Source organism: Genypterus blacodes, unplaced genomic scaffold (genome assembly GCF_046128005.1).
Source record: "Genypterus blacodes isolate CSIRO-AG114 ecotype Tasmania unplaced genomic scaffold, CSIRO-AGI_Gbla_v1 ptg000021l_1, whole genome shotgun sequence".
NCBI lineage: Eukaryota > Metazoa > Chordata > Actinopteri > Ophidiiformes > Ophidiidae > Genypterus > Genypterus blacodes.
In genome coordinates this window covers 5,737,501-5,760,863 of record NW_027466834.1, presented here as the reverse complement: position 1 = coordinate 5,760,863, position 23,363 = coordinate 5,737,501, and the positions used below count along the sequence as shown (strand labels likewise).

At 44.3% G+C, this 23,363-nt stretch overlaps 1 protein-coding gene across 1 annotated transcript in view; it reads left to right on the top strand.

Moving 5' to 3' along the window:
• ptprq (protein tyrosine phosphatase receptor type Q) overlaps positions 1 to 23,363 on the top strand; it is a 29,602-nt gene that overhangs the window by 6,236 nt on the left and 3 nt on the right. The window contains exons 16-63 of the mRNA XM_076142386.1: positions 160 to 328; positions 429 to 689; positions 790 to 950; positions 2,663 to 2,771; positions 3,421 to 3,529; positions 3,884 to 3,998; positions 5,487 to 5,556; positions 5,728 to 5,927; positions 6,032 to 6,260; positions 6,352 to 6,477; positions 6,558 to 6,704; positions 6,829 to 6,992; positions 7,243 to 7,750; positions 7,874 to 8,035; positions 8,180 to 8,356; positions 8,449 to 8,556; positions 9,068 to 9,349; positions 9,475 to 9,756; positions 10,161 to 10,281; positions 10,375 to 10,529; positions 10,813 to 10,958; positions 11,059 to 11,212; positions 12,581 to 12,901; positions 12,992 to 13,267; positions 13,398 to 13,549; positions 13,826 to 13,967; positions 14,255 to 14,530; positions 15,020 to 15,391; positions 15,842 to 15,951; positions 16,101 to 16,287; positions 16,372 to 16,613; positions 16,806 to 16,875; positions 17,052 to 17,210; positions 17,378 to 17,591; positions 17,701 to 17,774; positions 17,886 to 17,982; positions 18,344 to 18,469; positions 19,237 to 19,281; positions 19,860 to 19,886; positions 20,047 to 20,128; positions 20,545 to 20,635; positions 20,727 to 20,803; positions 21,368 to 21,502; positions 22,111 to 22,236; positions 22,440 to 22,585; positions 22,721 to 22,856; positions 23,117 to 23,240; positions 23,329 to 23,363. The exon at positions 23,329 to 23,363 is cut by the window's right edge and continues 3 nt beyond it. Of these exons, the coding sequence (XP_075998501.1) occupies positions 160 to 328; positions 429 to 689; positions 790 to 950; positions 2,663 to 2,771; positions 3,421 to 3,529; positions 3,884 to 3,998; positions 5,487 to 5,556; positions 5,728 to 5,927; positions 6,032 to 6,260; positions 6,352 to 6,477; positions 6,558 to 6,704; positions 6,829 to 6,992; positions 7,243 to 7,750; positions 7,874 to 8,035; positions 8,180 to 8,356; positions 8,449 to 8,556; positions 9,068 to 9,349; positions 9,475 to 9,756; positions 10,161 to 10,281; positions 10,375 to 10,529; positions 10,813 to 10,958; positions 11,059 to 11,212; positions 12,581 to 12,901; positions 12,992 to 13,267; positions 13,398 to 13,549; positions 13,826 to 13,967; positions 14,255 to 14,530; positions 15,020 to 15,391; positions 15,842 to 15,951; positions 16,101 to 16,287; positions 16,372 to 16,613; positions 16,806 to 16,875; positions 17,052 to 17,210; positions 17,378 to 17,591; positions 17,701 to 17,774; positions 17,886 to 17,982; positions 18,344 to 18,469; positions 19,237 to 19,281; positions 19,860 to 19,886; positions 20,047 to 20,128; positions 20,545 to 20,635; positions 20,727 to 20,803; positions 21,368 to 21,502; positions 22,111 to 22,236; positions 22,440 to 22,585; positions 22,721 to 22,856; positions 23,117 to 23,240; positions 23,329 to 23,363 (7,797 nt within the window). The remainder of the gene's footprint in view (positions 1 to 159; positions 329 to 428; positions 690 to 789; positions 951 to 2,662; positions 2,772 to 3,420; positions 3,530 to 3,883; positions 3,999 to 5,486; positions 5,557 to 5,727; positions 5,928 to 6,031; positions 6,261 to 6,351; positions 6,478 to 6,557; positions 6,705 to 6,828; positions 6,993 to 7,242; positions 7,751 to 7,873; positions 8,036 to 8,179; positions 8,357 to 8,448; positions 8,557 to 9,067; positions 9,350 to 9,474; positions 9,757 to 10,160; positions 10,282 to 10,374; positions 10,530 to 10,812; positions 10,959 to 11,058; positions 11,213 to 12,580; positions 12,902 to 12,991; positions 13,268 to 13,397; positions 13,550 to 13,825; positions 13,968 to 14,254; positions 14,531 to 15,019; positions 15,392 to 15,841; positions 15,952 to 16,100; positions 16,288 to 16,371; positions 16,614 to 16,805; positions 16,876 to 17,051; positions 17,211 to 17,377; positions 17,592 to 17,700; positions 17,775 to 17,885; positions 17,983 to 18,343; positions 18,470 to 19,236; positions 19,282 to 19,859; positions 19,887 to 20,046; positions 20,129 to 20,544; positions 20,636 to 20,726; positions 20,804 to 21,367; positions 21,503 to 22,110; positions 22,237 to 22,439; positions 22,586 to 22,720; positions 22,857 to 23,116; positions 23,241 to 23,328) is intronic.

Below are 23,363 nucleotides of genomic sequence, written 5' to 3'. Positions count from 1 at the left end.
CCACACTAACAGAGAGAGAAGTAGATGACACAGATGAATATGCAGTACAGGCAAAGCAAATAGCATATACAGTACCCCAGACTTTGACAGTAGTTAGTAGTGATAGTAGTGGGATTGGCCCTCATAAAGACACTGAGGATTTCTGTTTGTTTTTCTCAGCTTGTTTTCGGCCTCTTACCTGTGGACAGGAGATCAAGGCATGAGCTGCTTGTCCAGACTACAAGTTATGAGATAAGGGATTTGATCCCAGGGTCAGAATACGGTGTCAGCATTCAGAGTGTGCTGGGCTCAGACACCAGCCAAACAGTCTACAGAGAGTTCCACACACGTAAGGCACAAACAGGCACACACACGCCTCTTGTACAGTATTAGTAGTAGAATAAAATCACCTAAATCATTAAAAAATGTGAAAACGTTTTGTTTTTCAGGCCCAGCAGGATTGTGCACCCTTCATTTGCTCAGTGTGAACTCTTCGTCATTCTCTGTGAGATGGGATAATGGATTGGGTGAGTTTGACTTCCACAGGGTCACTGTAGCGAACAGCACGGTCGCACACACACTCATCGTACCCAAGGAGAGGAGGGTTGCTGTGCTTACAGGGTTGGCGGACGGCTGCAGTTACAACGTGAGCGCCCAGCGAGTGAGAGGTGTGACGGCGGGGAGTCCTGCCTCTCTGACTGTAACCACAGGTACAGGGTGATACAGGCCTGCACTAGTCACCTCCACGTTGTATTACTGAAAATAGCTTCTCCTCTCTGAACCTTGCACTCCTTTTGTGTCCTTGGCAAGTGCCCTCAGCAGTGCGGGGACTGAGCGTTGTGAGCGTGTCCCCTCGTGCCTTCTCACTGCGGTGGAAGCAGGCAGCAGGGTGTGTGGCTCGTTACCATGTGAACCTGCTGCCCAGTCAGGGAAGGGTCACCATACACCCGGCACGTGATGGATACATTCAGGTACACACACAATTACAGATAATGCCCAAATAAGTACTGCTCACCTGCACTAAACAAGGACATGTTCCAGAATATATATAGTTATATACATCCTGAGTTCAGGCCTTGTGGCTACATGATTGTGAATTTACACAAAATACACTCTGGGTGTAGAGAAAATGTGTGTAAATTGACCTTATTCTGTCAGTTTATCAGAATAACGTTCTAATTTGTGAAGACATGAAGATTTAATTCTTCATCTTAAAACAGAGAGTTTTCTGTGTGTATGTGTGTGTGTGTGTGTGTGTGTGTCATGTCAAATTCTTATTCCAATGTTCATCCGTATTGTTTGAAGGTATATCTACACTACACTGTCTTCTTGAACCAATTTGAATCCCATTCTACTTCCTTAAATTCAGTTCCGAATTGCAATTCCTCATCCTGTCTTAGCTGAAATTCTATTCATTTACATTCTTGAGCTGACTTGGAATTACAGAGGCCTTGTCCATTCCTAATCTGAATGGTGCATAACTCTGACACACACACACACACACACACACACACACACACACACACACACACACACACACACACACACACACACACACACACACACACACACACACACACAAAAACATGTATTGTCTCCCCTCCCACTTCATCACGGCACGCCTCTTTCCCGGCTGCCAGGTGTCAGATACCCCCTGAAATGTAACTCTACACACACCACATACACGCATGCAACACAGGCAGAGTTGAGTGATAGATCTCGTTATTTATTCATTCGGCCTCATGAGCTCAACCCTGAATCTTTCATTTGCCGAGGCAGCTCTCCCAAAAGAGAGAAAGAGAGGGTGAGCGTTAGCCCCGTGCTAATGAAAGGACCCACTGCCCTTTCTGGTCAACCACGAAAATTTGGGAATACCTCAAGATCAAGACTCTTCATTATTCACTGCCTGGACAACTAACGCCTCTGACCCCTTGACCTCGACTGACATCACTCACCGGTTTGACTGCTAGATTTTGGAACGTTTCTATTCAGTGGATTAACTACAGCTAAAGTTTGATGGGGACCTGCTACATTTAAACTTAAGATCTTAACGCCAGTAAACAGAATGGCCTTCTCGTTCATCTTGCTGCTGGTAATGCTGCAGGACGTTCGGTTACAGGTAAGACTCACCACCTGGCGTTCCTGTACACAGGGGTGATCATGAATATACCCTGGTGGGCATTAAAACATCTGCATGGTGTGGGTCAGACAGTTCCTCCTGTCTCACAAGCCACATATTTAATAGAGATAAGGCAACGTAATGCTAGTGAGGCCGGCATGTTACAGTTGTCAAGGATACAGGCGATTGTTGAAACACACAAACAGAAAAGTGCGTTTTGTTCAGACAATACATTCAGACAATACACAAGCGTTGCACACGTCCAACGCTTGTTTCAGACATAAACACAACAATGTTTTAACTTCATGAAATAAGGAATCATAAGATACATATGATTGGTTCTAGATAAACATTTTAAATGCACAGTTTAATTATAAAAAAAAATTCTTCATAACCCTGAGAATGCCATGATAGATTTTGCTAATATGCTGTTGCTGTGCTCTAGGTTTACCAGTCGATTTGGTAATATAAGTGTGTGTGTGTGTTTGTGTGTGTGTGTGTGTGTGTGTGTGTGTGTGTGTGTGTGTGTGTGTGTGTGTGGTGATGTATTTCAATGTTTTTTAGGCGGATGTGGACAGTGTCACTCCTGGAACAGAGTTCACTGTTATGGTAACAGCGGCCTCGACTAACATCAGCTCTCCAGTCAGCCGCATGGTCAACACTAATGAGAGTGGTGAGAAATAAAAGATGTACACACACACACAAACACACAAACACACAAACACACAAACAAACACAATTATTCTTTTGTATCAGCTTAGTTCGGGATGCCCACCAACAACCAATTCTCTTCTGCCCTCTGCTGTTTGATTCAGTCCCTGTATGTGACATACACACCCACTTAGTTGTGAAGACGTGTGTGTGCAGTGTATGCAGGTGCACGAACATGTAAGTGTGTGTGTGTGTGTGTGCGTGTGTGCGTGTGTGTGTGTGTCTCCCTTCCCTGTTTAATTCCGCTTAGGTAACTTAAGCCTCAGCTTTTGAACTGCAGAATGAATGGGTCTGCAGTGAATGTCAATGAAATGCCACCGCTGTGTGAGAGCTTATTCATCAGAGTTTGGTCTGAAACATTCACACGCACACATAGAGACACACACACTTCGAAGAGGATCAGTCCACCAACAGACAACACTATTCTTCAAACCGCTCTCCTGCTGTATTCATCAGTTTTGATGCAGTGGTTATTTATCTGAACATCTTTATTGCATTTCAGCTTTATTGACATGACTGCACAGTTGATCGATCAAACTGATACTCGGGAACAGATTACACTCTCCTCTCCTCTCCTCTCCTCTCCTCTCCTCTCCTCTCCTCTCCTCTAGTTCCTGGTCCTCCCTCATCCCTAGAAGGAGATGCTGTGGGGTCTAATGGCATTCTTCTCTCCTGGAATACGCCACCTGATGAAAACAATATTGTGGGATATGTCATACGGTAATTATTTGTTGTGCAGAAAACTTGGTTCATTTCCCTTTGTGAGTTTAGATATCGGTTGTGTGTCTTTAATTCTAGACTGCACTTGAACAAGAGACAATTTAAGGGCTCTTTTTAAGACATATTTGCCAACAAAAGGCTGTGTGGTCTATGCATTTAAGTTAAACTTTGATGGTTTGATTTATTGGGTTCTACTTTTAAGAATCTAGAATTTTCTTGAAAATCTATTCGGTTGGGCTCAACTCCACCCCACACACCCTTAATGTTAATCTGGCTCCATATGTCTTCCACATATTAAAACGTATCTTTTAAATCAATAGTAGATCAACTGAAGCTGTTTTTCTCCACTTGAAGGTACAAAGAGGTGTGTCCCTACCCTGATCCCAGCTTCACACAGGTGACCAAATACCTGGACGTACCAGAAATCCTGCTCAATGACTTTACGTCTGGTTCTACATACCACATTCAGGTAACAAAACACCTTAATGTACTGTACACTATGAACACATGTAGAGTCCACTTTGTTTGGATATTATGCCTGTGTGTGGGTGTCAGAGCGGGATTGGGTTTATATATTATTCAAATATTTATGTGGTGTATTTGGCAACTTTATATCTGTGAATACACACACACACACACACACACACACACACACACACACACACACACACACACACACACACACACACACACACACACACATTGTTGTCAGATTATTGTGAGGATTTGACTGGCTAAAGCAGATCCCATGGGAGCAGACTATTCTTTTATCTGGCTGAGTAATTGATCCTGATTGAATAATTTAGCAGGTAAACGGATCTATGGATTGTTCATGCCTTGGCTCTTTCCACTGTCTGTTGTCATTGAGCTTGAATGTGATCGTGCTTATTACTTTTCAGAATTCATTAACCCACAATGACCTTCATAGAGACGGACGTGCACAGCGATTATAGTTGTGTATTTGTGTGCACGTGTGTGTGCTCGTGTATCATGTTACGATGTCTCATCCATGCACGTTAAACGTGCACAGAGATGAGAGCGTGAACTTTTTTGGCCCGGATGAAAGTTTCCAAATTTTGTGTTCATATTGTTTATACCTCAAATGCATGCTGGGTGCTCAGATGCACATCAGGTGGTTACAATGTCCTTGGTTCAATGCCAACATTGGACCAAATGACAACAACGTGACTTTTGTTGCCACGGTGAAAATAGAAATCTGCCAATAGGATGAAAGTCTAGATTTATGCGCATTTACATTGACCCTGCACAGTGTATCAGTCTGTTAATCCTTGTAAAAAAATTAGGAACCATCTTGAGCATTTGGCAAGATATTAAATTAAAAGAATTGTGAAGATGAGGTTCTTCAGTTTGACTGCTGCTTAAAAAAAGTAACCACATCATGATCACTTGTGATTTGGGGGATAGCAATGCTATTACAATATATGTATACAATGTATAAATTGCAATAACAAAAACAAAAACTACTCAATCAATTAATAGGGGGTGAATCAATTATGTGTTTCCTGCAATAACCACAGTGTTTAATGTGTGATTGCTGCTGTACATTATTATATTCTAACATTTTCACATCTCTCACAAACCGCTGTCATCATGTTATCCCAAACAAACACCATATAAAGTTAAGATGAAAGATTGCTGTGTCCTTATAGAGATTCTCATTATGCACGGCTTCAGGTGTCAAGATCAGGTGTTGACATTCATGGTGTACAGTGTTGTGTTGTTGTTGTTCCTGTGTTACTGAGATCAGTGAATCACATCAAACAGCGTTGTCGCCCCTGTTCCGATCATTGATTGAGATTAGCATTCAATAGGGATCTGATGACTGCCCTATTGACAGCAACATGAATTAACCATATCGAGTAATACCTTCCAACCTCTCTCACTCTCTCGCTCTCTCTCTCTCTCTCTCTCTCCCCCTCCCTCTCTCTCTCTCTAGGTTGCAGCCCTAACATCAGCTAGCATCGGCACGTACAGCCAGTCTTTATACATCAAGACCAATGAGTCCCGTGAGTACAAACACACACACACACACACACACACACACACACCTTTGTTCATTCTGTCATTCTGCTTTTAAAATAATAAAAATATAGAAGTCATAATGATAGATAAATGACTATATTTTATGTGTGTGTGTGTGTGTGTGTGTGTGTGTGTGTGTGTGTGTATGAATGCAGCTCCAGGCCTGGTGACCAACCTGACAGCGTTTGCACAGAACCACACGTCTGTCATGGTGACGTGGTTCCTGCCACACCGCATCAATGGCCTCATCACTAAGTTTGCAGTCAAAGCTAAACACGCACGTACGGGCCTAACGGTCCGAACGCTGGAGGTCAACGCGGAGGAAATCATGACTGGAGCACTACCTCACTGCAACGTATTAAACCCTGTTTATACGACGGTTTATTTCAAAGTTATAACACCATTTTGCAACCATGTCAAAGTTGAAAGTGTGTTTTTCCCCACCTATGATGTGTCCAGGATGCTGCTGATATCCTGTCCCGGGCAACGATGAGCCCCTTGGAGGTAACAGCGTCGTCTCCCCCCATCACCCTCTCTGCGGTGCCCCCTGCAGCGTCCTGGAGCGTGCCCATATCCGTAGGAGTTGATCAGCTGCGGCCTTACACTGCCTACCTGTTTGAGGTCTCTGCCTTCACCTCAGATGGGGAGGGACAGATCGCTTCCACCATGGTCCGCATGCCTGAATCAGGTGCAGAGCAGTGTTTCCACACGTCATCAGCATGTATGTCCTTTATATGGTATGCATGTATGTTGAACATCTTTTCTTTGTGTACATGCAGCCCCAGAGGACCCCCCACAGAACCTCTCCATAGATGTGACATCTAGATCGATCTCTGTGTCTTGGATTTCTCCCACCATTATCACTGGAAAATTCAACTACATCATCTACCTTTATGGGCCAACAGGTCATTAAATAGCGTCTCTCTAGACCAAACTCTACAACAGAATGACACATTTCTAATGATTTGTTTTCTCTTTTGCTTAGGTTATATGTCTGAGAACAGCACTATAGACATGCGGTCTGTCATACCTGGTTTGATCCCCTTCACACAGTACACGGTGGCCGTACGAGCCAAAGCTGCTGGAGAAGTAGGGCCAGCTGCAGAGGCTAATGTACTTACACTTGGTGAAGGTAAGAAACGCATGTCTTATAGTGCTTTATGAGAATTTGTCCCGTTTATGCCTCATTGGTCGACACTGTTATTTGCATGTGTGTGTTTGTGTGTGTGTGTGTGTGTGTGTGTGTGTGTGTTTAGCGCCCAGTGCAGTACAGGACCTCGTAGCTACAGCTGAAGACTCGGTTTCGATCCTTGTGAGCTGGAAAATCCCAGCCCAGCCCAACGGCATGATCACCCAGTACAGACTACAGGTCCTGGCCGATGCCACTCTGCTGCAGGACATCACTCTCACCTCAGAACCGGTAGGCAAGCTGTCATTCTCATCAGGTCAAATTATACTACAGTTAGTCTTCAGCTTACAATATAGTAAAGTACTGTCGAGCTCTGCTATGGAATGGTTAACAAAAATGGAATGTAAGTAAAACAATATCACAGCTAAGCCTCAACCTGTGATGCAGAACTACAAGCCGGCATTGCTTGTTTTAAAGGGAGTACTGAGCCATGAGCCATTCATTTGATTGTTTCCGTCTGAATGCGTTTGTCTTCCATCAGAATATGAATACAACTGACTTGAATGAAGAAAGGACGCTTCCACCTGATCTCCATGGCAACTCAGGGCGCCGTAAGAGAGAAGCTGACCTCAGCTTAATCACCTCTCCGCCAATTTTTACCCCTAGTGTTTCTGACCACACCACTGCTACCACAGACGCTGCTCTAAGCTTCACGCCCTCTGGAAACCCTGATCATAGAACTAACACTGATGTGCTCAGCCATGATCTTGCTGTTAAGCCCACGCTCACTGAGATTCCCTTCACCACTTTGGCTACTGGAGCCAGCTTACCCTCTGACCCTGCAGTTTCTGGGACCTCTGCATTCTCTATAACCACTGTGTCTCCTGCAACACTCCCACCCTGGCTTACACGGCAATCACAGACTGGTGCTTTGACCCCTGATGTCTCCACCTTGACCCTGACCCCTAGCCAGCCCCAGCTGTCTACCCGCAATGCTTTGCTAACCGGATACGGTTCAACACGCAACACTGCCGCTTCTGGGACAACTGGTGGGAGCACACTAACCATACACACCGCCTCTCTATACCTCAAACCACCTTTATTTCATGAATACCAGAACAGATTTAAACCTGTAAATCCTGCTTTGGCTCTCTCTGCATGTGTTGCTGTAGGTGTGACAGTGAGAGAGGAGGTGGTCAATGTTTTGTCCAAGGAGTTGTCTTACCTGGTTTTTGACCTGAATCCCTTCACCGAGTACACGTTTAAAGTCACCGCCTCCACCACCATTGGAGAGGGCCCCCCCACAAATATCAGTGAGAAGACCAGAGAGCAGGGTGGGTGGTCACACGCTAAAGATCTGGGGATTATTCTCAGCAATACTCAGCAATCGGATAGCTAATAAATAAAAGTAAAATAAGTCTGTAGGGAATAAATATCTTTTAATTCTATGTTGCTAATGTTGCTCTGCTTGTGTTCAGTCCCGAGCTCGGTGCTCAGCGTCTCCTATGAAAACATCAGCTCCACTTCCATACTTGTGAGCTGGATGCCACCACTCAACCCTAATGGATTGATCACGCATTACACCGCCTATGTCCTAAATGGCACTGATGAGGCCCAGGAGTGGGTTACTTCAAACACCAGCGTATTGATTACAGGTAGGGCACACACATACATGCGCTGACTAACCTGATCATCATGCTGGTGGTCTGTTGATTAACGTATTTTTTCTTTCTGTTCTCTTGTGAAGGTTTGGACAAGTATACGACTTATAAGCTGCGTGTGGCTGCATCGACTGCTGCAGGAGAAAGCTCTATGTCTGCAGAGGACGACGTCTTTGTTCTCACCTTAGAAGATGGTGTGTGCTTAACGCAAACCACACACTGCACACACACTCTGCAAAGCTTAGCAACAGAACCTGATCCAAACCTTTCTCAGCAGAGCGTAAGAGTGTTGATCTTAAATTTAATTTCAGAAATACAAAAATCATTAAAAACATCAACAGGATTAATTCATGTTTTTATGCTTTTTTTTAATCAGTCTGGCAGCTGGGCATGTTGATCTGTAATAAATTTCATAAATACATCATCACATTAGTGAAATTAATTCAGATGAATTGCTGAGACATGGCCCAGAGCCTCATTTGCATATTGATTGCTGCATGCCATGTAAGCACACAAACCACAAAGGAAAATGTTCCTTATCTGCAAATACATAAATAGTGCTGGCATAACAGAATTTACATATTTCATAATTCCTATTTCATTGGACTGACTGCATTTAGATTAACGATTCACACACATTTTAATCATTTTTCATTTCTTCAGTTTCACGTCCACTTCTCATATATGTCTCCTTGCCACCCTCAGAGCCTGACTCCCCCCCTGAAGACCTCATGGTGGTCGACACCAGCCCCTCCACTGTCACCCTGGCCTGGTCAGCGCCAGAGAAAGCCAATGGAGAGATCCAGAGATACGAGGTCCTGTATGAGGACGAATCCTTTTCTGCTTTGGTGAACACTTCCTCCACCAGCATCACCCTGATGAGCCTAAAGCCATTCTCCTATTACAATGTGTCTGTCAAGGCCTACACGCGTTTTGGACATGGCAACCAAACTTCAGACACCTTACACGTGCTGTCTGGAGAAGACGGTTGGTTCATAGATACTCCCTCCCACATAAATACACAAATATGGACAGATGGTGGCAATATAGAGTTCAGATTTGAGTTTAACCGCATCCTTGTGTTTACCTCCATTATTTTCTTCTCACTCCAGTCCCGGGCAGTCCTCCGTATAACCTCTCCTATGATTCGGTCAGCCCCAATGAGGTGAACGTCACATGGCAGCCCCCTCTGGTGCCTAATGGGGTCATTACCCACTACAGCCTGGAGCTTTGGAACTCCACTCACCACCTGAACCTCACCACCCCAACAAACTTCATCCGCATCACACATCTGAAGAAGTTTGCACAGTACCGCGTCATGGTGCAGGCACACACACGTGTCGGAGCCGGCAACCACAGCAGTGACCCGCTCAACATCACCACACTGGAGGATGGTGAGAGGGACGGGGAGGGGAAAGAGGGAAGAGGAGGGTTTGTTTTCAGTGTCCATGTTTACGTCACGATAGACTATCGAGTTCAAAGGGCGTCTGATGTGATCTGACTTTCCTCTCGTCTTTTCCTCTTCAGTTACATTTCTCTGTTACAGGGAATGCTAATGGTGTTACATCACAGGTACTTGATCCCATGTGAGACGTTGCACCCAACAGGACTGAGAACAAACAGGGAATCCTTACTACTAACTAGATTTTTATTTCAGGGCGAAATTCTGTTCCTGATGGTCTTCTGAGTTCCTGATATACAAAATGCAAATATTCTTTATAACTGAGCACTGTCAGTTTCGAAGACGGTAGGTTTTAACTTTTCATGTCAACTGGAAAGTCTTTCTCCTGCATCTCAGCTCCAGACACACCTCCTCAGTTCCTCCGCTCCAGGAAGTTGTCAGATTATGAGGTAGAGTTGTCATGGGTACCACCTCTCGAAGCCAATTCAGACATACTTTACTACATTGTCAGAATTTGGTGAGTTCCACAAGAAAAAGAGGCACATTTAAACATTGTTACTCTTAAAAGCACAGCACGTGCTGCATCTCAAACATTTGCTGTCTCTTTTAGGAATGAAACAAGTGAGCAGTACCAAAATGTAACAACGACTTCAGTGGTTATTCAGGTGGATGCAGAGAGTCAGTACAACGCATCTGTCTCCAGCTGGACCAGACTGGGAGATGGAGGAGTGCTTATACACATCAGCTTTACTACCCTCGATTCAGGTGAAGGATTTGGGGTTGGTGGTGCTATTTTTCTTTCTTGATTCCATTCTGGAAATCAAGGTTGAATTCAGTTATCTTATCCGCAATTCAACATTAAGCCAAACTGTTCAATCGTAAAATAAATGGAGGGAAAAGAAAAAAATTGAGAAAAGGTTTTTATTTTTATTTTCTGTTCCATTGTATTGCATTGTACCATGCTTTGTCTGGATTTCTTTATGGGTAATTTCACTCTAACTTCCAGATTACCTGCCTGTCCTTTGTCTCTGTACTCTTCGGCCATTAGAGCCATTTGACCCCCCGCAGAATTTGTCTTTCGCAAATGTGACCACCTCTTCAGTCACCATGTTGTGGAACCCACCCAATCAACCCAATGGAATTATTACACACTACACCATTTACTATGCTTACAATGAAAACATCACTGAGCAGGTGAGACACAGCACACATTTGATGCTGATGCGTTGATGCTCATGCAGAGCACATTCTCCAGTGTGTCAAAGAGCCCTCGGCGCTTTCTTTCCCTCTCTAGAGAATTACAGTTTCCAACGCTGACTCGACTCTCATTTACACTCTGACTGGGCTGATTGGAGGCACAAACTACACCCTGTGGATGACCTCCAGCACTTTGCAGGGGGATGGGGGGGTCCGGACTGAGCCCCTAACCCTGTTTGTACCTGAGGATGGTCAGTCAGTTACACAGACATGCACACCAGCACACACTCTAGATTGAGAGAGTCAACTCATATTAATATGGACACCTGAGGTTAGATAGTAATTCACTGAGCAGTCTCACTGGGGAGGAAGTCTGCACACTTTTTTCAAAACTCTTTAACTTCCTTAAAAAAATTACATAAAAACTCTGATTAAAGATGTAACTTTCCAGCTGTTGGTGAAAGGAGATTACAGTCTGACAGTCTAGCAAACTGGCTGTATTTTTGTCCTGTGAGACTCTGTTCCCTGGAGACACCCAGTTTGTGTTTCCTTTCACTGAACACAATGAAAGTTGTGCGGAGTTAGAAATAGAGCAGAGAGGAACCTCACAAAAACACCCTTTATGATTTTATGACTCACGCTAACAAAGCCTGACGTGCTTTGCATTATCTGCCCCCTTCCAAGAGAAAGTTCATGCTGCGCTTGTGCTACAATTGTCTTGTTACCATGGAAACTGGCTTTTGCGCATCATATTTGTAGTTGTATCTAGTCTTTTTAATATTTTAGCCTTTGTTTTTATGTGATTTTGAGAAAAATGGCGTAGACACCCCTTGAAAACAGCCACAAACATATATCATTGTTTTCTTGTTTAGATTGTGCTTTAAGTATTCTCTGTTTCGGAATGATTACCACTCATACTGACTCTGTATCTCTGCCTGTGCTCTAGCCACTCCACTATCAACCAAGCACCGGACCTCCTGGCCAACCTGTCTCAGCCAAGCCCAGAAGGGGTTCACTCCCCTGGGCTCAGACCCTCATGCACACATGGCCTTTTCAGCCATTCATTCATCTTATGGAGCTCTCAAGTTTTATGACCCTTTTTCTCCTTTACCTCACCCTTTCTACATGTGTACCATACTGTTCAGTTCTCTTTGACTATTCCATACATACTGAGGAGGAGAGGATGGACACTCAAAATGGGTGTGGTCAGGATGAGTATTTTCTTCTCAACCTCTTTCAGTTTCAAGATTTTCAGTGTGAACGTTTCCATCCTAAAGAACTCTGCACACTCCCACGTTTACTACTGTATACTGTTTATGAGCTTTTCATTTTGTATGTCGTGTTTATCTGACTGAACTGTTTTCTGCACTGTCATGCCACATATAATATGCTTCTTGATGTACTGTTGTTTACTATGTTAGAGAGAGTATTGCCAATAATTATGATGGGACGTTTGACAGATTATGACACTAACATCATGATGATGAGCTGCGTGTTGTTTATTTCTCGGTGTATAATTGATTGATGGCCTGATTTACACCCTGGAAGTATAAGCATGCATTCACATGCCCACACATTTCAATCAGCATCCTCACTTTTCTACTTCTCTTCCTTTTCAGTACCCAGTGATTCCGTCCACAACCTGACAGCTCAAATCTTCAGCTCCACAGCCATCATTGTAAGCTGGGACCCTCCCCTTCAGCCAAATGGTCGTCCCCATTATCTGCTCACGTTGCAGGAGGCTGGTGAAGCCCAGAACCTCTCTGGATCCAACCAAGGATCTGCCAGCAAGACCATCAAAACATCCACAACTGACACTGTCTACTTGTTCACCAAACTGAGGAAGTATTTCCCCTACGTGTTCACTGTTACCCCAGCAACTGGTGCTGGTCCTGCCCACAACCATACCAGCACCATGTATTTGCGAACAGACGATGACAGTGAGTTCACGTGCATGCCAGGTTCTAAAAACTTGTCATTCATTGCGAGTTCACACTGTCACTGATGTATGTGTGCCTGTGTGTCCCCAGTCCCTAGTTCTGCTCCATTGTTGGTGTCCACCAGGAACCTGTCCTCTTCCTCTGTCGCTGTGGTCTGGCAGCGCCCCCTAGAGGCCAATGGGGAGATAACAGAGTATACCCTCACACTGTTTGGCCCTGGGGGCTCCAACACCACTCAAACCTCCAACACCTCTTTCATCCTCACTAACCTGCTTCCATACACACAGTACAATGTCACCATCATAGCTACAACGCGTAAAGGCTCAGGTCCTGCTCTCCTGCTGATGCTACACACTGATGAAGGAGGTGAGTTGAAAAGATCAGTCCCTGACTCTTCATACCAATGAAAATACCAACTACACAGTATTTATTTGTCAAGGACCCATTGGTTTGATAAGTCAATGTATCTTTTTGTCTGATTAACTATATGTCTCAGGCCCCATGTCCCCTCCCCGTAACCTGACCATATACAACCATACGTCTGTCTCTGTGTGGCTGAGCTGGGAAGCTGCTCTGGAACCCAATGGAGTGGTAACACACTACGGGTTTAGAATCCGAGAGCTCATCACGCACAGCGTCACACACCAGGTACTGCTAATTTCACACACCAAAAGTTGCTCCATAGCAACAACAACACACATGCGCACACTCCCCAGTAACAGTACCCACTGATACAGCTCTAATTTCTCAGGGAAAACACCACTCAGCTGTAACATCATAGATACACACACGTGCCACATGTGTGCCCTGATAGAATGATGTTATCACCTACAGTGACCACAAGCCACTGTTTATTTTATCTTATCAGTTTGCTTGGGCCAACTGTATGAATAATTTTATGTGCTGTGGTTTGTACACATTTAGAATTCCTCTGGTCCATCAACCACAGAGTATATATCAGGCTTCAAGCCACATCGCTCCTATGAGATCAGTGTTTGCAGTTACACCAGAGTGGGCAACGGGAACCACTACAGCAGCCCTGTGACCTTCACCACCAATGAATCAGGTACACACTTGTTTCTTCATACAGGCTGCCTCATGCAGATTAGTTTTATTCTCCTTAGAGATTAAGATTAAAGATTAAGTAAAGCTCAACATAAGCATGATTGAAAACGGCTAATGGTAACTAATGATGTCAAGTTAAAAAGTTGCACTGTTTTTGTTGCAAAAGCCTAAATAGCATGCATGGCACTAGCATAGCTGCAGATTTTAGGCCCGAGCCATGAAATGACTGAAAATTTGATACATGCAATTGCTGTGTGTGTGTTTGTGTGTGTGTGTATGTGTTTACAGTGTCTGATGAAGTGAGGAACCTGTCTTGCTCTGGGCAGAGTTGGGATTCAGTGCAGCTGTCCTGGGACCTTCCAGCTAGTCCTAATGGACAGATCCTTTTTTACCAGATTCTAGTGGAGTTTAACTCAGAGACGCTCACACACCAGGCCTTCACTCCAGAGTACACAGTGACTGGACTGTCACCAGACCAGGAGTACAGTCTCACTGTGATCCCAGTCAATTCTGCAGGACCAGGACATGAGATAAATTGTACTGCAACTACTCTTTCAGAATCAGGTAACCATTCTGACTGCACTGGGTGTGATTCTGCACCAGTGGCGCCTGCAGAAATGTTCCCTGGGGCGGCCAGATGGGGCCACTGAAAATCTTGGGGTGGCCAACCAAAACCAAAACGTTGACGGGGGGGGAAGGGTGCTGTCCGTGATTTCTGTTGACGGGATGGGGGGGGGCACACTCGCACCGGCAAGTGTGCCGCGCCGGTGCGGACAACACCCACCCCCCACAGTGGGTGCGCCGGCACCGGTGAGTGCGCGATAGTGTGAGTGATGGAAGGTCAAGTGGCCGGTGGGGGCGCCACTGGGGGGGCCAGCGATTTCCAGGGGGGGCTGCGGCGCCACTGTGCTGCACAGAATTCAGAATAATGCACATCTAATTATCTAATTGAAGCTAATCTGTTGACACATTATCCCAGTGATTTTCTATGAATTCCACAGATTTCAATTGAAAGTGAATACTTACTTCAGTCATTTTTGTGTTCCTTGGAAGCTCCAGGTGCCCCTCGCTTCATGACCATATCTCAGGTCACATCTGACAGTGTGACACTTCACTGGGCTTCACCGCTCTCCATGCCAGGCCTGCTGAAAGTGTACCGAGTCATTGCACAGCTGCTTTCACCTGCCTGTGAACCAGACCCCCTCGGTGCAGCACATCCGGCCCCTGAGGAAGAACTGGACTCAGACTGTGTAGACAGTGATGTAGCTTTCCCAGTGAATGGCTCAGGAAGCTCGGAATTGCTCCACAGTTTCACACTTCAACCCGTGGCTAAATACAGATACTACCGCTTCAAAGTGGCAGCTGTCACCAGTGCTGGAGTCGGAGAATACACACCTTGGAATTATACACGCACCTTGGTTGGGAGTAAGAACATGACAGTGATAAAACCTCTTTCTCTAGCTGTAGTTTTACCATAGGTGGCTCCATATACAAGTATGGCTCATATACATGGTTGGTTTGACAATTTGTGCCTTAACAAATTTAAATATCATAGCAATTCTACCAAATTTAATGGAATTTCACCTATGGGTGAGGCTACAGCAATTTGCAAAGTTTAAAAAGCCACAGCTTATCAGCATGACTATTCATCACAATGTGTAGGTTGAGTTCCCTGTGTTAAATGATCGTAGATGTTGCATGATCTGATGGAAATCTGAGCCATTGCTTCATTGAGTTTCAGGTCATAAGCACTCTTTTTTTTTGCTATTTGTTTTTATCCAAGCAAACATTTTATATGATATTGAGCATACAATTGTAGGATACGGTCATAAGCACTCTAAGGTGTGTGTTTGTTACTCTCATCCCTTCCCCCAGACCCTGAGGGCCCTCCCCGTGACCTCATGGTGACCTCTACCTCCAACGAACTGAATATCACATGGGACAGTCCTGCTGTTCTCTCAGGACCAACATCTTATCTTGTGCATGTCACCTCAGTGAGTACCATCAACGCAAGTAAACACACCAGAATACAGAGAGCAAAAAGCAGAATACCTGAAATTACTCCAGTTGTGCTCTCACACTCATACATTAACTAAATGTGTCCATGCTCTGTTTGTTTCTGCTGTCCTGTCAGATGCATTACCCAGGATTGAACTTTTCCAAAGTCCTTGCCCCAGGCGAGCTAAGGTTTGTCATTTTGACAAACTTGACAGCTTTCACGGACTATTCTGTGACTGTCACTGCCTTCACCGGTCCACTGAAGGATGCTATTAGGGATGGGAAGTCTAGTGAGCCTGTTCTCATCCGAACAAAGGAAGAGAGTAAGTGCAAGTTTACAGGTTTTTTCACAAATCTCCTCCTTCCCATCTGTCCAAAATATAATGTCCTTATCTACTGTCCTCAAGAACCTAAAGACCCACCCAACAACGTAAGCCTGTCAGTTATCCCAGAGGAAGTGACCAGTGTGTTAGTGACTTTCACTCCCCCGGCGGAGCCAAATGGAAACATCAGCTCGTACATGGCGCACATTTACCAGGACGGCATGCTGATCATGACCAGCTACAACCTGCACATCACCAGGAACGACAACAACACTGTGACCGCCGTCATAGAGGGCCTGAAGGGAGGACAGAATTACACAATACGGGTCAGGACAATATTCTTATACTGAATTCACACAGGCATGTACGTTAGAATGAACCCTCAGTGGTCACACACCCAGAGCTGTAGCAGCACTGACAGCGTGCTTTGGATTCTCACATTCTTCCCAGTGAGTTCCCCTCACAGTCTTCCCTCTTCTCTCCGCCGTCTTCCTCCCTTCAATTTTATCCGTTTCTAGATTGCAGCGGTGAATGGGGCTGGAGAGGGCCCACTCAGTCCAGAAGTGCCAATAGCCACAGGGATCCAAGGTGTGTGTGTGTGTGTGCTCTGTGCTCTGTGCTCCTCTACAGAGTTTCTCACTGTTGCTGCAGCAGTACAGGATAGATGCTCTATGTCACTGCACAGCATTATGGGTCTGTGCAAGTGTTCTAATGCAGTGTTTTCTTGTGATCACCTCTTTGGTCACATGTGCATATGTTCCCAGCCCCGCCCAAGCCAACCCAAAGACCTCAGGCAATGCTGAGCAATGGAGGGGTTGCCATAGTAACCCACAGGAGTATCACCATCCACATGCCTGCCTGTTTCTATAGTGACGACAATGGACCAATCAGAAACATTCAGGTCATCGTCGCCGAATCAGGGGGTATGACTCCACATAAACATTGGCACTTTTCAATGAATTCATGTGGCTCTTTATCTTTATTCTTTTCCTAAATCTCGCAAAATGAAAGAGAAATGTAAGCAACAGCCAAGGACACTTTGACTCAAACCCTGTGGTTCCTCGTCTCTGTAACTTCCATCCTGCTACAGTAAAGGACAACAAAAACCTGACTGATTGGAAGAACGCGTTTCACCATCAGCCCGCCCCTTACCTGACCGACGGCGGCTTCCCCAACCCGCCATGTTCGAAGGACAAGGCGACGCACCGATCCGCGTATGTAATTGGAGAGAATGACGAGTGTATGGACGAGGACAACGCTAGCAAACTCTGCAACGGGCCTCTGAAGCCTAACACTGTCTACGTGTGAGTGCACCACACTCACACACACCAAGACGCACACAAATATACAAATATAAGTCAGTGAAAATATAATACTGACACTTTTTACCGGATTATCCCTCCGAATTAACAGTTTTAGATTCAGAGCCACTAACAGCCACGGCCAGTACACAGACTCTGAGTACTCTGATCACGTCAGAACTTCTGGTATGTATGTTTCCGCCTCTGCTCCATATCATAAGTGCAGAAAATTACCCCTATACCTCCCTTTGTTGTTATTGTGTGATGCCTTCAGTTCTCTGTCCTTTGTCTCTGCAGTGAACGGGCTGTTAACCAGAGACGAGCAGATCATTCTGGGTGTCCTCCTCTCTGTCTTCTTGATTGTGTTAATCATCATTATCTGTGTCTCAGTCAAGTAAGACTGTCCACTGCCATTCAGTCTTTGAATTAGCAACATTTGCACACGTACTAAATCACAGTTCACAGTACGATTACGCACTTTTTAACGCACAAATATCACAGCTTAAATCTCTAACCAGCTACACTTTTTGATGCTGCTAAGGCTGATAGGCTGATGATTTTACAATAATAATATTGCGTATAATTGATATTTTTATTGTACATTTTGTTTGTAAATTCCATTCTGTCACAGGCACGTCTTGTCTGCATATCTGTGCCATTTCCTAAGTGTGTGTGTAGCATAAATATTGAAAACCTATGACAAATATTGCAGTGTTTCCTAATAAGTTGAAATGTTTGTCACACTCAAATCTCAGCATCCATCATCGCAAAGAGGGTGAGACTTACTCACCCAGCGATGCGGAGAAAATAGATATCAAGTTTAAGCTGGATCAGCTCATCGCTGTGGCAGATCTGGAGCTGAAAGATGAGAAACTCAACCGGTCAGTGCGTCTGTGTGTCGTTTGGATTTGGAGTTTGGACCTAACATCACCTGCATGCCCTCTATCTGAATGAACACACAATAACCACTGGACCCTTCGCTTCCCTCCTAAGCTACAATTTTATGTCAGTCAAGTCAGTTTTTGGTGATGCTGGTCATGCTTTTCAGTGTGTCAATTCAGTTTGTGTCACATCTGCACGATGCATTGCCACCAGAAAGAAATGCATTTAAAGGTCAATATCAAGAATTGCTACATCAGCATGTATATAATGTATAGTGAAACTGCAATAAAGGCTGCAGGTAGATGTAGATGTGGCAAACACAAACACCACACACATACTCACACACAAGCACAATAATAACAGGACTGAAGAGGAAAAGATGGACAAGACTTAAATCCATATATCCATAGTAACAAACGTACCTCCTCCTGAAGCGTGAAGTGTCCAGAATGAAAGTGTAAACATAACATAATTGTGAATTCTTTGCCATAAATTTTAGGAGCAGTGATGCAGTTTTAATAGCTGTGATCTTTAACTTTCACACTTGATTGTTGTGCTCCAGCTGTGTGATGTGCTCACTAAACACGGCGGCTTGTTCCGAGGAGGGTTTATGCGATACAGTTGAAATAATAACACCTTTCCTATTCGCCCCCATAAATAGCCACCCGTAGCTTTGCTTGCACGCTCACACATGCATTAACGGGCCCATCCAGGACCGCCTGCGCTTTGCATTTTGTTCCTCACTCGCTGCTTCTTCTTCCACCAGGTATTCTTCCTTCTTCTTTAGACGGAAAGAGATATATGTCATCCAGTAAGTTGGGCCTCGGTTTGTGTGTGTCCCATTTTAGCATGTGTGTCACCCTGCATGTTGCCATGAGCTTGTCATCTAGCAACATATGTCCATCATTAACTTGTGTTTGTTACCGCTGTTGCGTTGGCTGAGGTTGACAGTGTTGCTGTAGCTGGAATGAGTCATTAACATCGGTGTGTGGTCGACTGTGTGCTGTGCTTCCTCTGTGCAAAGCTACGCTGACTCTGTTTGATGCCAGTTTAATTTGTTTATCCCCTCTCTGTGTATGAAATTGCTTGTAAAGGTTTGGCAGAAATTTAAGCAAAATAAATAGTTAAGGTCTGTGCATCTGCAAGTCTTCACACGATGATACCAATCCGTCTTTTTAGGCCAAAACGCCAAACTCAGTCTCTTGGCGTTAAATCTCAGTATCTCAGTAGAATGGATAAAAATGTGTCAGCATCCTTTGCCTCCATCCAGTATCATTCTTCTCCCTGATGAGGATCAATTCTGCTGTCATGTACATCACTGCTGCCTGCACTGGGGATCTGAGATTTCTGAGTCTATTATGTTTTATTTTTGCCGTCTATTTTGTCCAGGCTCCTCAGCTACAGGAAATCACTCAAGTAAGTCATCCAGTGTGATCATTGTGAATATTGATACAGTAGCTGCAGCACTAAAACACCTTGGGACCTGGAATGAATTGACAGAATATCCGCCGTTATTGCTTTGAAGGATTTCTTTTGTATTGCTGTCTGTCTGTTTTTCCCACACCAACTCTGTCAGGCCTGTCAACAAGAAGTCTTTCCTACAACATGTAGAGGATCTCTGTGCCAATGAGAATGCCAAGTTCCAGGAGGAGTTTGGCGTAAGTGACCCAGAACATGACTGACTTTAATCCTACAGATGTGTGTTTAAAAATGTGTGTGTGAATCAGTGATGAGCAGTTGATTGGCATTTATCCTCTGAGGGTTGTGCATAGATAACATGATGCCAGGGGATGAAATGAATCGTTGTTATTTGAACAGCTGGGAATGTAAAGCTTCATTGGGCCGTCACTACTTGTGAGGCTTCTAACACACACGGCGTCCAATCATTTCTTATGTCCTCTTTCAAACCGTATGTCTCCTCCGTCCAAAATCTGGACATTTCTGTTTTACTGCTCAATTTTGACATCTTCAAGAGTAAACAGCCAAATGCCTTTGAACTACCACTGTTATAGACAGCATCTAGTGGTGTGTGTGTATGTATGCACAAGTGTCAAGCCTTGGTCTGTCTCACCAGGAGCTCCCCAAGCTCCTGCAGGATCTGGCCACCTCAGACGCCGATCTGCCCTGGAACAGATCCAAGAACCGCTTCACCAACATCAAACCCTGTACGTTAGAAGAAACTGGCATCCAGTGGTCAATAATGAATGTGCTGTTAGTGTTGCTTTTCACACACCAGTCTCACTATTCTCTGCGCAGATAATAACAACCGAGTGAAGCTGATGTCAGAAGCAGGCACCCTGGGCTCTGACTACATCAATGCCAGCTTCATCTCAGTGAGTACAAGTGATTGGCTGACCAAGACCCTTCGGTGAAGACGAAGAGACGACTCCACTTCTGCTTTATTGTTTAGTTATTCACTACAAATATTTGTTGCAATTAGAGGAGAATTATTCTGTCTTATAGTCTGGATCTTTGTGTGTCTCTCTCCAGTTCTATCAGACAGATAATGATAAATAATATAGATAGATAGTAAATCTGACATTTTGGTTTGAAAGTGTATACAAATATGATGTTCAGGATACATATTTCAAGAATTCATTTAGTTTATAAGTCAAAATGTATTCTGCATTCCAGGTCACAACAATCAAACTAAAATCAATCATATCACTGTTACTTATGTTCTCAATGTTATATATAATGTCATTTACCTCAACATCAGCCTTGAGGTTACTGGGAATGCAGATTACAATTATTTTATTAAAACTGTGATCCTGTTTTCAAAATTAGTTCTTCATTTGTTACTGAAAGTTTATTCGAAACCTGTTTTTATTTTCCAAATCTATCAGGAGCTCTGTGTATTTGTGTGACTTGTCCTCTTCTGTCTTTGTGTCTCGTAGGGCTACTTGTGTCCGAATGAGTTCATAGCCACCCAGGGTCCTCTGCCTGGTACAGTAGGAGACTTTTGGAGGATGATCTGGGAAACGGGAACTCGCACCATCGCTATGCTCGCACAGTGTTACGAGAAAGGCAGAGTGAGTCAGGAAATATATTTAATGCTGCAATAGACGCAGCTGCACCTGAGCAGTACAGTAGGTATGTGTGTGTGTGTGGAGAAAAACACACATTCACTCACCTGTAACATCAAGCTGCGTTCTAAGCAGCCGGGGAGCCAAGGGAGCCAGAAAACACACACACATACAGATTTCCAGATGTGTCTTTGTCTCTCTCTCTCTCTCTCCCTCTGGCTCCCTCACCAGCTGTCTCCCACGGGTGCCATTTTGCTGAGGTGAATTTGATTCACTGTGAAATTTTGATGATTTAATAAGTTTGCTGCAAGCGCACAAACAGCACCTCACTACAACTTTTAAGCCTCATCAGGGAATAATTGTGCTAAAATTAAAAAAGGCACTGTGAGTTTGTGTGTGTGTGTGTGTGTGTGTGTGTGTGTGTGTGTGTGTGTGTGTGTGTGTGTGTGTGTGTGCCCTCGCTTGCCGATGCCTTTAATAGTCAAGAACTACAACCTAAAAACAGGTCGGACAACAAACGATTACTGTTCCTCTGGTAACGTAACATCAAAAGTGACATTCAGATGACAGCACCTGCAGGGTTTTATCTGTGTTTGTGTGTTTGTGTGTTGCAGATTCGGTGTCACAAGTACTGGCCGGAGGACAACAAGCCGCTGTCAGTGTTTGGTGACATTTATATTAGTAAACTGTCAGAGGACGTATTTCCCGAGTGGACTGTCAGAGCCCTGAAAGTAGAAAAGGTAACCAAGCAGATAACACACACACAATATTTATTGACATTTTCTGAAATTCAATACAAAGAACAGTTTATTACATGAATGGGAAGTTACATGAGCATTAATTATAACATAACTTAATTTTGTGTATAAAAACAGATATTCCCTGTTAAACTACAGATTTATTGATTTTCTGTCATATTTTCTTTGTAAATATTTGTGTGTAGCATGGGAATTACATGGTGGTTCATCATTTCAACTACACATCCTGGCCTGAACACGGCGTCCCAGAGTCCAGCAGCACTCTCATCCAGTTTGTGAAAGCCGTGAGGGCCAATAGGAACGAGAACAGCACAATAGCTGTACACTGCAGGTACCTCAAAGTTACACTCCTGTGCAACTACTTTATTGTGATGCTAAATAATGTTGTAGTATCTGTACCTTATGTATTTACCCGCAAGGGAGGACTTGCACCTTTAAAGCAGTAGATGTTATTGTCTCTCCTTAGTGCCGGTGTGGGCAGGACCGGTGTGTTTATCGCCCTGGACCATCTCATTCAGCACGTCAGAGACCACGACTTTGTGGATGTTTACGGCCTGGTGGCTGAGCTGCGCAGTGAGAGGATGTGCATGGTTCAGAATCTGGTGGGTTCACCTTATGGATACGTATATTTATATTATGTATTTTAGTTTTATGGCTCATATTCAGAACAAGTACAAAAATTCTGGTCCTGCATTCTTATGAAGAGTCAATGAAGATGATGACTCACAAACTGTAGGGTAGATTTCTTAATTACGCCCTGTTTACATGAGACAGACAGACAGACATACATACAAGCCAACAAAGCATCATCTGAACAATCAAAACACTAAGAAATAATGTGTCAATGTGTGTGTACTGTTAGGCACAGTACATGTTTCTGCACCAAAGCACGATGGACCTTCTGAGCAGCAAAGGCAACAGCCAATCCATTTGGTTTGTCAACTACTCCGCTCTGGAGAAGATGGACTCACTGGAAGCCATGGAAGGTAAGCCACACACACACACACACATTCATACACAGACAAATCCCCATAAAGGGCCGCTCACTCTAAGCACATTTGTTTTGGTTTTCAGGCGATGTTGAGCTGGAATGGGAAGAGACCACGATG